Source organism: Myotis davidii, unplaced genomic scaffold (assembly GCF_000327345.1).
Source record: "Myotis davidii unplaced genomic scaffold, ASM32734v1 scaffold660, whole genome shotgun sequence".
NCBI lineage: Eukaryota > Metazoa > Chordata > Mammalia > Chiroptera > Vespertilionidae > Myotis > Myotis davidii.
The window spans coordinates 717071-731579 of record NW_006292337.1 but is presented as its reverse complement, the minus strand read 5'-3'; the positions used below and the strand labels follow the sequence as shown (position 1 = coordinate 731579).

Genomic DNA, 14509 nt, shown 5'->3' with positions numbered 1-14509 from the left:
ACACATAAAATAACATTGTTCTCAGAGGTGCATTGATGAAGCAATCCAAGTAAAAAAGGATTGTTTTCAACTATGTGTTCAAAGAAACTCTTATGTTACACAGGTGGATAGTATTCATTCTGCTAGAACAATTTATAAGAGATATGATTTCAAAACACCTATAGAAAGTGTTCTGAGAATACACAGTTGGTTTTGTGAACATAGCTGTAAGATGGCAGGTTGAGAAACCCGGAGGGGGCTTTGTCCACGCGCCAATGGAGAAGAACTATGCAGGAGCTGGGTTGGGTGTTTCTGACCTCAAATTGCCTGGAAGTCCTGCACCACACTAGCTGCTCTGACTTAAGAAGGCTGGTGTGACTATCTAGAAAGTGGCCTCAAAGTGCTGGTTACTGCATAGGATGTTCCAGGAATATGGATCCAACTTGAAAGGAGCTTAAATATCTTTCCTTCTATTGGGAATGACACTTTTGAATAAAAATCCAACACAATCAACTCATTTGTTTCTTGTTCATGTGAAGACACAAGAAAGCACAGGAACTAGCTCATCTCCTTAAGCAAGCGTGGCACCAGTGACCTTACCTTAGGGCCGTGGTTCTCAATGTGGCTGCACACTAGACTCATCCAGGGCCTTGAAAACCGCTGTGTGGGTCCCCTCTAGAGATGCTAATATACATTGGTCTGGCGGACAGTGGGGCCTTGGGAATTTTTAAAGCTCCTTGAGAGCTTCTGATGTGAAACCAAGGTTGAGAAGCACTGCTTTAGGATGAGCCATGGAATATGACCTATGACACTAGGGATAGTCCCAAGAAGGAGTCAGGACTTGGGAGCAAGTACTCTAAAGAGAGAAGCCACCGCCTGGCTTCCAGCTCAACTTGGCAGCCACCATCTGGTGCAGGACGGTGATGCTCTTGGGGGTCTGGACTGTTTGAAGAGAGATTTCCAGTCCTGCTTTCTCCACCAGCATGAGGAATGGAAAGTCTGGCTAGCCGTGGCCGGCTTTCTCAGTGATGAGAGCATCAGCCTGAAGACCGAAAGGGTCTCAGGTTCGATTCCAGGTCAAGGGCCCTGGGTTGCATGTTTGATCCCCCAGCCCTGGTTGGGGCATGTGGAGGAGGCAACCAATCGATGTGACTCTCTCACATCAATGTCTTTTTCTTGTTCTCTCTCTCCGCCTCCTCCCTCCCTTTCACTCTCTCTGAAAATCAAAGGAAAAGATACCCTGAGGTGAGGATTAAAAACAAACAAAGAAACAACTCTGGGTAGGAACAGCCTTTCTCCTGAGCAGTCTCATCCTGGCCAAGGTGACACGTCATTGGCTGAACTTGACATAAATGCTGTCAGAAACAAAATCAATGTTGGGTCACCAAACCGAGGTCAATTAAAATTCTTTGGGCCAAAACAACATGGGCAAAACGGTCTCCGATGCAGCCTATGAATCAGAGGCCTGGAGCCTGAGAGTCCATGTTCTTTCTTCTCCAGAGAGGTGTGTATTTATAGAAGAAACAAAACCTCAGGCAGGATGAGGGGGTTGGATAATAATATGTGTGACTACACTGATCTGTCTGAACAGTTTCTTGGCTGTCTGCTTTCAAGGGTAATAAATATCCACTAAAAGCCGTCTGCTGTATGTGTGTTTGGTAAAATCCTACACTTCCCTGCATGATGACATTCAGATTGTACAGTATGCACCACACACTTGACTATAGAGACTCTGTTGTATTCTGAATTCTTAAGTTATGCAGCTTAGCAGCTGTGATAATGTAATGGTTTATAAAATAATAGACTAGCAATACGTCAACCTGGAGTAACACATCAAATAGTGAATAATGTGGGTGCAAGAGGTTTAATTTATACTGTGTTAAAAATACTGCTTCCAGAAATATCACACCACTTCAGTCTTTCCGGGACAGAAAACCCCTTTCACTTAAATATTCAAATAATTGTGGTAAAAGAGAATGCTTTCTTGCTCTTCCCTCCCCTCCCTCCCCCAACAAAAATGTCAAATTTACATTAGTCTGAAGAGACTGATCCTCTGAGTCTGGCCATTTGTTCACACACTCTCTTTGTACATCTATAAGATTTATGGTATGGTCTCAGAGTTCAGAATAAACAGGAGAGCATCTGTCTCCTCACTCTGTGTTCACATGTTAGAGTGAACACATTTCCCACCAGCAATAATGGGGTTTATTGTAATTTAACATGAGAAGTGAGGCTGCTTCTGTTAATACCTTAATTCTGATCCTGGGCAACTCTGTCAAGGCCACACATAAATAGTTAGGGACAGTGTGGCTGCAGACCTTTCCACCCCACCTTGCTGCTCCCCGTGGCACCAAAATTGTCTTCATAACTTATACTGCTGAATCAAAGCCCTATTGTATCAACTTAGAATAGTTTCATTTATATAAACCTGTAACCTAATCTCTCCTGTTTTACCAAACATAGCACCTTATATTTCTTTTTTTAATTTTTTATTCTGCTCTGCCTGGCACAGCGATGAACTGATGGAGGTCTGTGAAAACATATGAACAAGAACTAAGCCTGACCTCCCAGCCTCAGAGAGGGTTTCTGTAATCACGACTTGACAAATATCTAGGTAGTATAGTTTAAAAGGCACATTTCTCTTCTTTCTTTTGAGAGAGAGAGAGAGAAAACATATCTAGCTGTTGTTCCACTTATTTATGCATTCATTGGTTGATTCTTGTATGTGCCCTGGCCGAGGATTGAACCTGCAATCTTTGCAGGTCAGGACAACATTCAAACCAACTGAGCTATCCTGCCAGGGCTCATTTCTCTTCTTTCAACTCAATTTCTAGGCAGTTGGAAAACAGAAACAATTATTTCATCCTGGACCCATAAGGGCACAGGACTGCCAGAGCCCTAGAAATCATCACTCTCCCAGCTGTTAGCATCTCTGCCTTTGGTAAGTCTTCCATATTCTCTTTCATGTGAAGTTCTGGTGGCAAATTGGCTGTAACCAATTTCTCAGGGCCAGGTTGCAATTTCAAAGCTTTCCAGAGAGCCAAGGAAATGGAACACAGGCTCAACAGCAGGACCTGACTTAAGTCTTGCTTTGTCATTGACTGTGTGTCCTTGGACAGACGATTACATCTCTCCATACCTTGGATTACACCTCTTCATACCAACTCATGGAGGTAAAGCGAGGTAATGGGGGTAAGAATGTGCGGTGGTGTAAAGGTGTGATAGAAATGTGAGGTCTTGGCATCACTAAATATCACAAGACAATTCCAATGATTGTCACCCTCTCAGCTGCTGATGTAACTGAGAAAGCTGCCATTGCTTTGAATTCCGGGAGCCCCTGGAACACAGCTGGTCCTCAGTGCCTGCTCTTAAGTCAGATGCCATTTATCACCTTCCCTGCCCTCCTTTTATGTAAATATATGACTCTGATCCTGAAAATTGTCATAAAATCAGCAGCAGTATAAAACAACCAATTGTAATTGACATGACTTCATGTATTCTAATTAGTCTCACTCTCCTTTGTGGTGGAAGGTGAGATGGGAGGCTCATAGGAGCTCAACGGCCCCTTCCCTGTGAGTGATGTCCCTGGCGTCCCAGGTCCGCTGCTACCCATCTACCAATGGACGGTAATAGCACGTCTGATGCTCCAAGGATGGGCAAGCTTCTCTTAAGAGCCCAGAAGCTTTCAGATCAGACTCCTAAGGCCTGAGCAACACTGGCTTGTGCCCAAGGGCAGAAAACAGGTCTTCGTGTTTTGAATGTAAGTATGCACCGACACATGCAACAACTGACAGGTTTTATATGAGACACTGTTCATATATTGTCAGATTTTCTAAAATTGATGAATAATGAATAACAGAAATGGTAACTGCATACATCTTGATTTATTAAACAAACATCCAGCTGGAGATGGTAACGGTTAAACAGAGGTTACCAGGTTAGTATGATTTCTTGTGCCTGAACATAGGATAACTCATTAATATCACCATGTGGTACAACTCCAGTGTGTGAAGTTCACATTTCTGAGCTGGTATTTGTGAACAGAACATATTAAATAATAATTAATTACCATACAGGTCAAAACATTTTCAGAACCTAAAATCACATTCAGCATAAGCCTGAGAAATTTATGAATTTCACAGTAACTGTTGGTCCTACACTCTAAGCTCCTGGTATAACAGGGAGCACACAGTAGGCACTGAACACATGTGAACTGATGACACATGTGACTTGAAGAAAGATGTTTCAAAGTAAAGATATACACATAGAGCGGGGAGTGAATTTTTTTTTTCATTATTACTCAACTGGCAGAAAAAATACAACTCATCAAAAGTCAAGAAATCAACGCTGCGTAGAAGTCCAGGGAGCTCTTCATATTTTAAAGCTCTAATTATGTTTTTCTGAAATTTGCAAGTCACTGAGTAGTAGTATACAAACCAGAAAAAGTCATTACATGCGGTTCCTTTTAAAAGATGTGGCAGGTTGCTATCTATCAAGAGTCGGACAGTGCTCGCCTTGTTGATCTCAGATTACACCTTAACCTAAGACGTCTAAATAGACCACCACAGCTCACAGAGAGGCCTGCCATGATTCAAACAGCGGCTTTGAATTGTTGGTGGGGTTCTAAGACCCACCAACGATCCCCCCGCACCCCGTGACATCGTCCCCACACCAATGAGCCCACCGTTTTGAGGATAATCAGCTTTGCATTAGCTACAGTCACCCCCCATCATCAGTCACTCCAGAGAAGGACAATCATTCATATTGTTTTATAGGACCTTCTCTGCTAGGGGTTACTGCATGCTTTCAGAAAATTAGCAGAGTAATATTGAGCTAAAATCCACAGTAGTAAAAACAAAAAACACAAAACACCAAAATGATAGCAAAGTATTTGAAACAATAACAACAGCAACAAAACACAGAAGGGATTTTAGTCAACTGGGTGTACAATTTAAACCCTCAAGGCATCACAGCTCCTTAACGTCATCATCACCTCCTTTGAAGACACTGTCACCCAGGGAGGAAATTTGCAGCCTGCTGCACTAACAGATCTGTTTCATTAAACATAGCAGAAAACAGGTTTTACAGCCCCCGCTGCCCTATGCTGTTCTCCACAAGCACACTGTCTCCCATATCCGTTACAGAAGCAGCCCCCACCCCAATCTTTCCCATTTTTCATCCATAAGGTCCCCCCCCCGCACCCCCGCCACGTGCAAAGCTGACAAAAATTTGTTTCAAATTTCCCATCATTATCTATTAAGGAAAACACTGCGTATGACTTAGTATTCTACAGTCTCAGGAATTCGAATTCTTCAGTAAACAGGACTAGCAGAGGGATGCTATGTACAATGAAATCAAACATCTCCCTTTCTTTGGAGTAATTGCTGGATGAAAACAAGCAGCCCGCCACGTCGCTTACCCTCTCCACGCTGCGTCTTCTCAGGGATCCATAAGGAATTTTCAATAAAAGTCTTTGGGGTCTATTCGGAGCCACTGCAGCCTGAACCACCATGGTGTAGAGCTGTGTGTGTGTGTGTGTGTGTGTGTGTGTGTGTGTGTCTGTGTGTGTGTGTGTGTGTGTGTGTCTGTGCGCGTGCGCAAGCGTTCCCAGCGAAGGGAGAGACAGAGGCTTCCTCTAAACAAAGTTACGGTCTCCTGGAGGTTTCCCAACTATCAAATGACGGAGAGAGTTTTTTCTTCCGACCATATGAGTCAAGAGGTGGTTTGTCGGGAGGTGGGGGGATGGGGAAGAAGAAAAATAGCCCAAGTTCTGCAAGTTGAGTGTGCTCTCAGCAGCGTAGCTTTGGCTCCCTGCTGTCGGCCCCTGCGTGTCAGCCCCTCCGTGAGGTTGCGTGTCCCAGAAGCGGGCCGGCAACGCTTCTGGCGGGAGTGAACCAGAAATGTCAACTTTGTTTCTCGTGGCTGCAGATGGTAACCAGGTCAGTCGTCTAATCAAAGCTCTATCAGACGTATTACTCATTCCGTCACGTGAGGCCGGAGCCCCTGGGCTGTACAGTAGGTCACGTGCTCACCTTAAGAAGACTATTTGGAACATCACCATCTGGTGCGGAGATTCCGGGGAAATTCTGCATTCTGATTTCTCTCTTCCCAGCACAGGAAAAAGTATCTGAGGACTGGTGACATAGTACATTAGGGACTTGGGGGAGGGGGTCGTCCCTGTTCACAGGCATAAATTATAGTATGACCCTGAGCAATAGACATGCATATCTGTTTGTTTTTTTTTCCTCCTGCTTTCCAACACATAGAAAATAAAGGTAGGCATACAATGAATTATATATGTGAATGCAGCCCACAAAGAGAAAGAGTGAGAGACGGGAGGGAAAGATGTTTGTTCACATGGTTCAGATGAATCAACTCAAATCTACTTGCATTTGGCACCTCCTCTTTAAATGTCTGTTATAGAACATTTATTTTTATGTGTGCCGGTAAACATGAAGAAGTTGTGTTTTACTTTATGAGGCTCTGAACAGAGCGGTCCAAGCTCATTTTTACCCATCACATTTGCCTATTATTTTCTAATCTTATTGTATAATTCTGTATCAGACAGTCTTCTCAGGTTGTCTGAGGGTACACATGCTCTAAAATTTTAACTTTTCTGTAATACTGTATAAGAGATATGCTGTGTACTTGCCCCTCCCTAAAACTGCCTATTTCTGTAGCAGAGAAAATGACTACAAAGAAAAGCAAGTTAGGGGCTTCCGCAGTTGGAAGTGTTTTAGTCTCCTTCTTTTAAACGTATTTCCAAATCCACTGCTCTTCTCTGTTCTGGGTTTTATAAAAGAGATGCCATTTCCTTTGTAATCATCCCATGCTTTTGGGTGTTAACCTGATATCACTCATATGCTTTGGGAACCAGCTTATATTTACTCTCTACAGAGCAGTTTATTGAAAATGATGGAAAAGAATGTTCTGTTTATTCAAAGAAACTAATAGGAAGTGGGGGTGGGGTGTGAAGGGAAGGAGTGGAATTTTATACCACTATAAAATGAATCAGAAAAAAGACTCTTCGAAGAGAAGGAGGGGTGGAGGAGGGGGTGGGCAGGCTGGAAATGTGGGTCTGGTCACCCAGAGCAGACACACATTAAGAGGCAGTTAAAGAAAGCATCAAGTTGATGTGGGAAATTCCAAATATATAACAATCGGGCTTTGTTGGTAATTGGTTCCATATGTGCAGCCAGAGAGTTAGTGAGAGGGTGAGAGCAGGAGAGACGGGAAAGATGGAAAGCTCTACAACAGGCCTTGCAGGCGTCTTTGGCGAGGTGGTTTAGGCTTCCATACCTTTTCTCCCATTCCTCACTTCCTCCCTGCACTGCCTGGTTTCAATAAATCTGTAATGATACCCAATTATTTGGCCAAATCAATAGAATCTCTTTCCTTGATAAAACCCCACTTCACTATCTAGTAGTATTGAACAAAGGACAGGCACATTTTCAAAGCACTTATTTGTCCGGAGTCTTGGGAATTTCTTCCTCCAGCGCAGTCTGAGAGGGGGCACTGGATCAGATCAACTGCGAAGTCCCCGTCTTCTTCCTGACCCAGGCCAGGGCAAAGCCCCTGGGAGCTGACTTTATTTATATGTGACTAAATGCAACTTCCTGTTTCCCAGGGGTATTAATGAACATTTCACTGAAGAGCTTAAGGCCTCATGGCATAGTTCAGATCATAAGGGACACCTTAATGAACTAAGTGCAAATAAAACTAAAACATGTGCAATTGATTAAGGTTAAAATACATATAGAAGAGAATGTTAATGGAAACAAAAATAACCCTGGGCCAGACTCCCACACATTTGAGCCCCACACATTCCCCCTTCCCCCCTACGGGATGGGGAGCAGGATCATTTCTCATATCAGCACCTCCTTCCAGCTAACGGAGAGGAGAAGGTGGCCCAAAGCCCTCCCCAGTCCTCATAGAGAAATAGGAAGGCTCTCAAAGGTCAGCTTGTCCAAAACCACCTTTCTAATTATGGGTGTTTGAGATTTGTACATTTAAAATTAATTCTTGAGTCTAAAGTATTTATTTCTAGAAGGCCACTAACACAAACATGTTTCCCTGGAGGGGATATGCACTCACACCTTAGGGGATGTGACCGCTTCAGGAGAGCTGAGGGGACTGATGAGTACCCAGTAGCCGCCATGCTGGAAGTAGACAACATGTTGGAAAGTTACCAAAGGTTGTCTCAATGGCAGAATTGAGTTTCATTATTCATATTGTATAGGTGGTGAAGCTGGAACTCAGAGAGGTTTCAGAAGTTGACTAAGGTGGCACAGCTGGAACTGTCAGAGCCAAGCTGAAAAGCGAAGTCAGTTATATCCCCCTCCCCGCCCCATCCCTCGGTCACAGAGGACTTGATCAGAGGACAGCAGGCTGGAAATCCAAAAAGGAGCTACATCCGTGAGCCCTCAGAAAAATGAAAAACATCTTTCGATACAGGAAATGGTGTTAGATGTAGCAGCTCTGGGGTCTCTGGAACCACGGCTTCAATGTCTGCTGGAGCTAAGCACAGGTGATGGAAGAGAAAGAAGCCCGCAGGAGCTGGGGAGGCAGCCAGAAGCCAGCATAAGCCTTGGTCTGAGGGACACAGGGAGGAGATGGTCACCTGACCGAGGCTGGGGACCCCACCACTGCTGGAATCATATGCCAATGCTGGGTGGGGGTGGAGGAGGACTGCCCTGCTTCTCCCTTCTTACCCTCTCCAATCTCCCACCAGTGTCTCTTATGCACTGAAGGCATGAAACTAGCCACCCAGGCAAGGGAGAGAAAAGGGAACATATCTGAGGGTGAAGAGCCAAGGACCAGCACTGGGGGATCAGGGATTCATTGGAACAAAGAAATGGAAGATGGTGAATTAGGAAAAACTAAAGAGAGCAGAGTATGACTTAGAGAGAGCATGTGGTGGACAAGGGGGTTCCCTGTGCGCCCAGGGGACAGCATAAGGGCCATGGGACTGATAGGGAGGATGGGACCAGTATAGGGTGTCTCTGAACCCTGGGAAGATAGGGTGGAGAAGACACACATCTGTCCTAGGGTCCTTGAAGCTGCTGCTTTTGATGCCTCCTGGAACAGAGCACTCAAGGCCAGTGAAGTTTGGGGTTGCTTGTTTTGAACATTTCCTTCTAGTCTCAATTAAAATGTTTACACTCAAGCTCTGGAACAAAAATGCATAGGAAACGATTGAACCACATTTCAGATAAATCAACGTCTTGATACACTGAAGCAAGATGTATCAAATCAAATGGGTGTTCTTGATCAGGAATAGCACTGGGGTGGAAAAGGGAGTTGGAGATGAAGGCCTGTCAGAGAGAAGGCAGTTTACAACCGGGTCCTGGGAGAGGCAGCAGCAGGAAGGGGCCAACTCCATCGGGCAGAGTGGGTGGGCACAGGGGCAATAGCTGACTCACAAGTCAGGCCCTGGCCAAGCTGGTGCCAGCTAACAAGCCATGGGCAGGGCGGGTCCCCCTGACAGAATCCTGGGTCATGGCGTAGATATGAGGATTGGTCTTTGCAACCTCTGGGCTCTGCTCAGTGACACACTGGACTCGGGGACTATTCCAGCTATTGGCCTAGTGCCTGAAGTGGCTGTTCGTGCAGCCAACCCTTGGCAATCTGGAGGCCCACATGTGTGCATATCTTACCTCAGTATAACTCACCAGCACTAAGCATGCTCATTGGTAATGCTTTATTTTGTTCATTTGGCAGAATACGAAAAGAATTGTCTATAGGATAGAAATGTCGGCTTGGTGGGGGGTTGGTAACTGGGGACACAGTGCACAATAGGTGCCATAATGAAGCTCCAGGGTCAGGGGACAGCCTGGGGCCATCGGGAGCTTGGGGTAGGGGGGTGAGCTGAAGTGCCCTTGGGAAAAGATGGGCAGAATCCATTCGGAAAGTGTTACGTCTTCTCTTTCTGTTCGCTTGCATTCTTTCTCTGGTAAAAGGTGAAATAGTGCTTATATCAAGGAAACAAAGACAGTAGAAAACACAGTGTAGATGCCTCTGTTAATGTCATTCAAGTAAATTTAAAAGGATACTACAAGGAGGCCCTCCTCACTTTTATTGGAGATCTTGAGACAATGGGTATCAATCATTATCCATTTCCACATCCACTCGGGGGCTGGAAGGAGGGACTGACAACAGTTCTGAGCCCTAAGTTGACCTTGTCCTCCAGGCTGTTAGAGAGAAGGGGGAGAAGGAAGAGGTGGGAAGCAATGTCCCTTGGCTAAGGGCCTGATGAGAGGGGCTTTGAGGAGCATCTTGGGAGGATACAGGGAGTTTTTTTAAAAGGAAAATGGACTGACTGGAGCAGCTGTTGGCAGGAAAGGGAAGGAAGGAGTAACTTCCATCCCACTGTTTTGGGTCAGATGTGGCGGCTGAGAGAGTTGGTCATGGTTTCCTCTTAGGTACTGAGTATGTTATGTGAAGAGCAAGCCAAGCCCCCCTGGAAGGGGCTGCGTGTGGGGCCCAAGCGAAGAGAGGAGCCTTGAAGAGAAGCCTGGCTATGCCAGGGAATTCCACTGAGAAACCCCCAGCAATGGGAAAGGCTGGAAGGGCCTTCAAAGCCCCATGAAGCACACCACAGGGACAAGAGTTGGGTTTAAACACCTGTCAGTACCAGAGGGAGAGAGACTTTCCTGTCCTGGCCTCTCCTGCCCACCTCAACCCTGGACATGCTAGAGGCTGCCCAGGCAGGAGGGACCCACACCCCTCCTTTCCTGCTGTAGACATCACCCACAGAGCTGGGGGAGGGGAGGAGCTGTAGCCTTGAACGAAGTTTGCCCTTGTCAATTATTGCCAGGTAAAACAGGTAGGAGGATAAATAGGATGAGATCGACCCAAACACATACACACAAAGGAAACATAGTCCTAACCAATTTGGGTAATTCCTAGAGTAGGAAGAAGGGAAGCTTAGAAGGGGAGGCCTGTGTTTCTTCAACATCCCACACCATGTCCCTTAGCTCCTAGCTCAGCTCACCTGGTAATTCATGTCACATCTCATTAGAGGAAGCTGTGACTGAGGTTATGCAAACTGAAACACTGCCTACATCCATAATTTTCTATGTGAAAAGTGGCCAGAATTTAGGACAAACATGAAACCTAATATCCCTAAGAGCAGGACGAAGACATCAAGCAACACAGTCATCACCAGACCTCATAGCTGGGGCCTGGGAGATTATCTGCACTTCACCAGAGCAGGAGAGTTTGCCTTTTTCTCGGTTTTAACTAAGGTTTGCATCAACACAGTGCACTGTTAGCATTACCATCTTTGCACATACTGTTCCTGCTCCTATGGCATTTGGAAGAAACAGTGGGTAGAACTATAGCTCACCTGGGTGGGCAGATAAATTTTTCCTTCTCTGCCTTTCCTCCCTCCCTTCTCCCTTCCTCCTTTCCTTCCTTCCTTCCTTCCTTGTTTCCCTCCTCCCTTTCTTGCTTCCTCCCTCCTTTCCTTCTTTCCCTTTCCCTTGTCTACTTTGACTACATTCTGGGTTTCATTTAATAGGTCTTCATGAACAGACAGGCAAAAGATAAATAAAAGAAGTTTAAACTGAATTGTTTTTGTTTGTTTTTTTACTTCTGAATATCGTGGCTGGTAAAGTTTTGGTGTACTAGGTAAGTGCCTCTACTACTTGCTCCTGCGATTATGTTGTCTGTGCTCTTCCAGTTTCTGATACCGAGCTCTATGATATTGGCCTTCCCCTTCTCTAAAACGATTTTATTTCATTTTATTGCTTATGCCACATCATTCATTCACCAATTATTTTTATGTGTCTAATAAAATAATGGCAACCCCCTTATATGGCACATTCCATTGCAGTCAATAATTTAAAGGTTTTAAAATATATTAGTTCATTTAATTCTCACAACACTTTATCAAATAGCTGCTCTTATTTACCCTAAATGAAGTTGACAACATCGAGGCATAGAGAAGGGAAGTGACCTGCCCAGGTGATGCTGTAGGTGGCTGTAGACTCCATTAACCACTGTGCTCTCCTCTATGGCTGCTATGTATCAGGTGCCAGGCCACCAGTTCAGGATATAAGGGAATGTTTGCTTATGGGAAGAGTTTTCTTTTGTTGTTTGAACTCCGCTCCTCTCTATAGCTATGTTTGTAGTAAAATGAAAAAGCTTTTACCTGAGCTTGTACTTGAACACCTACCCAACAGGAAAAATGAAATAGTGTTTGTAAAAGTCCTTTGTGAATGGCATACACACACACCCCTCGTTTTTTCCATTCTCAATTCTGCATACTCTTTGCCTGTTGCCTCCATCACCACAACAGCCTCCTGGACCTCACCATGTTGTTTTGTAACGTCTGTGTTTTATCCATCTGAATTCCTTGGAGGTCATCCAGCTTAGTCACATATTTTGGGTGGTAAGCAGGCTTCTTCTTGGACTCTTTCTGTTTAGTATGTTTTATTTTAGTAAGTAGGAGAAGAGAATCAGCCCGGCATAAGACCTTCTATCTCCATCAATGCAAAAACACACATCCCATCCCAAAGGAAGCCAGACCTTCATTCTTCCAGGGTAGGAAGAAAACACAGCATTTGCACATACTGTTCCTGCTCCTATGGCATTTGGAAGAAACAGTGGGTAGAACTATAGCTCACCTGGGTGGGCTATAGAAAACCTCACATGCTAATTGGGCATCCCAGAATCTCACTCAATCTTGATGGCAATAATCAAGCTGTGGAGAAAGTCAAGTGGAAAATATGAATGGCCTGTAAGAATTAGTATTCTGGCCGAAACTGGTTTGGCTCAGTGGATAGAGCGTCGGTCTGCGGACTGAAAGGTCCCAGGTTCGATTCCGGTTAAGGGCATGTACCTGGGTTGCAGGCACATCCCCCGTGGGAGATGTGCAGGAGGCAGCTGGTCGATGTTTCTCTCTCATCGATGTTTCTAACTCTCTATCTCTCTCCCTTCCTCTCTGTAAAAAATCAATAAAATATATTTTAAAAAAAAAGAATTAGTATTCTGTCTTAGCATCCCTTGCTTCATGAACATTAAATACCAGGCTTATCAACATGCTGTCAGAATCATACAACTATTCACCTCCACAGGAAGGTCTTCACATCTGGCCTTGGTATGCTTTGCCCCATCAGAACACCACTTGCCCTTCCCAGCAGGGGGCTAAGTCAGGCAATCAGTGGCTGCAGCCTGGGATAAAGGCTATTCTGCATGGTGGTAATGGCTTACTGCATGTGCTATTAGGAGTGATGTCATGTTCAAGTCCTGACAAATCAATAAAATTGCCAGAGTGCCTGTGTGATTAAGTAGGTAATAAGCTGACCCGTGCAGGGCTGGCTGTGTGGATTGGCTTTCAAGGCCATTTTGCAAAGTCCTTTTTCATGTGCTATCAGTTGTGGATGGATTTTTATAACCAACATTGATTTGCCATGTTTATAAAGTTTGCACAGGGTAAACTGTTAATTGCACCTAGAATGGCAAAATAAATAATGTCCTTATCTATGGTATTGACTACCCAGGATTAGTGGAATATATATAGTACACCTTCAAATAGTGAATGAATGTCGACTTTTTATTTTTAGTAGGCTTAGCCTCCAAATTTCAGGTGTCTTAGATAAGCATTGGGTGGCTAACAATCAACTTTTAAACCTTCTAATGCCCATGCTTCCCTTTTTCAGAAGTTTAACATGTCATTTTCTTCTACAGGAGAATGGTTCATCTTGGTTTATTTAAGTAATCTCTGTGGTGTTCCAAAGGAGGATGGCTTTCTTTGAGCTACCGGATAGCTTTCATCTCCTTTGCCAGGAACACATCCCTCCGAAGGGCAACTGCCCATTTGTCCTGGGGTCTCTGGGGTAAGCCATGTAGTCTGTACTTTCCCAAGGTGAAGAAGGAAAGCACTTGATCTGCTAGAAAGATGGGTGGTTGGAGATCTCACATCATGGGATTATGGTTTATCTTGAGTATGCACTAGTCCAGTGGTCAGCAAACTCATTAGTCAACAGAGCCAAGTATCAACAGTACAACGATTGAAATTTCTTTTGAGAGCCAAATTTTTTAAACTTAAACTATATAAGTAGGTACATTGTTATTAACTTAGTTAGGGTACTCCTAAGGCTTAGGAAGAGCCACACTCAAGGGGCCAAAGAGCCACATGTGGCTCGTGAGCTGCAGTTTGCCAACCACGGCAGAGGATTCCCAACGTCTCAGAAGTCAAAATGCCTAGGGTTTCTCAGTAAGAGATTGTGACCAGAATGGGCAAAATCTTAGCTATTTCTTCTTTAGTGGACAGATCTTTAGATATAAATGAGGATGGGTAGGGGATTCTAATAGTTACTGCTTGCTTAGAGGTACTCCATTCTATTTGAATTTTAAACCTCTATAGTATGAAGACAGATAATAGACTGTTGTAAAAATTAAATGAAATAGTAGAATCACATGTGAGAAAAAAGGCAGTAAAAAATGACAATGAGACCAGATTCCGACTTGTACAGCATATAAAAATATATTTTAGACCTTCTTCTGTGAGCAAGAGGGAGTCATT

The 14509-nt window shown here is 44.4% G+C and overlaps 1 protein-coding gene across 2 annotated transcripts in view; it reads right to left on the bottom strand.

Annotated features, from left to right (window-relative positions):
* FRMD4A (FERM domain containing 4A) overlaps positions 1-5511 on the bottom strand; it is a 337605-nt gene extending 332094 nt beyond the window's left edge. For both annotated transcript variants that reach the window (XM_006765734.2, XM_006765735.2), the window contains exon 1: positions 5399-5511. In XM_006765734.2, the coding sequence (XP_006765797.1) occupies positions 5399-5491 (93 nt within the window). In that variant the 5' untranslated portion in view covers positions 5492-5511. The remainder of the gene's footprint in view (positions 1-5398) is intronic.
* Positions 5512-14509: the final 8998 nt, after the last annotated feature.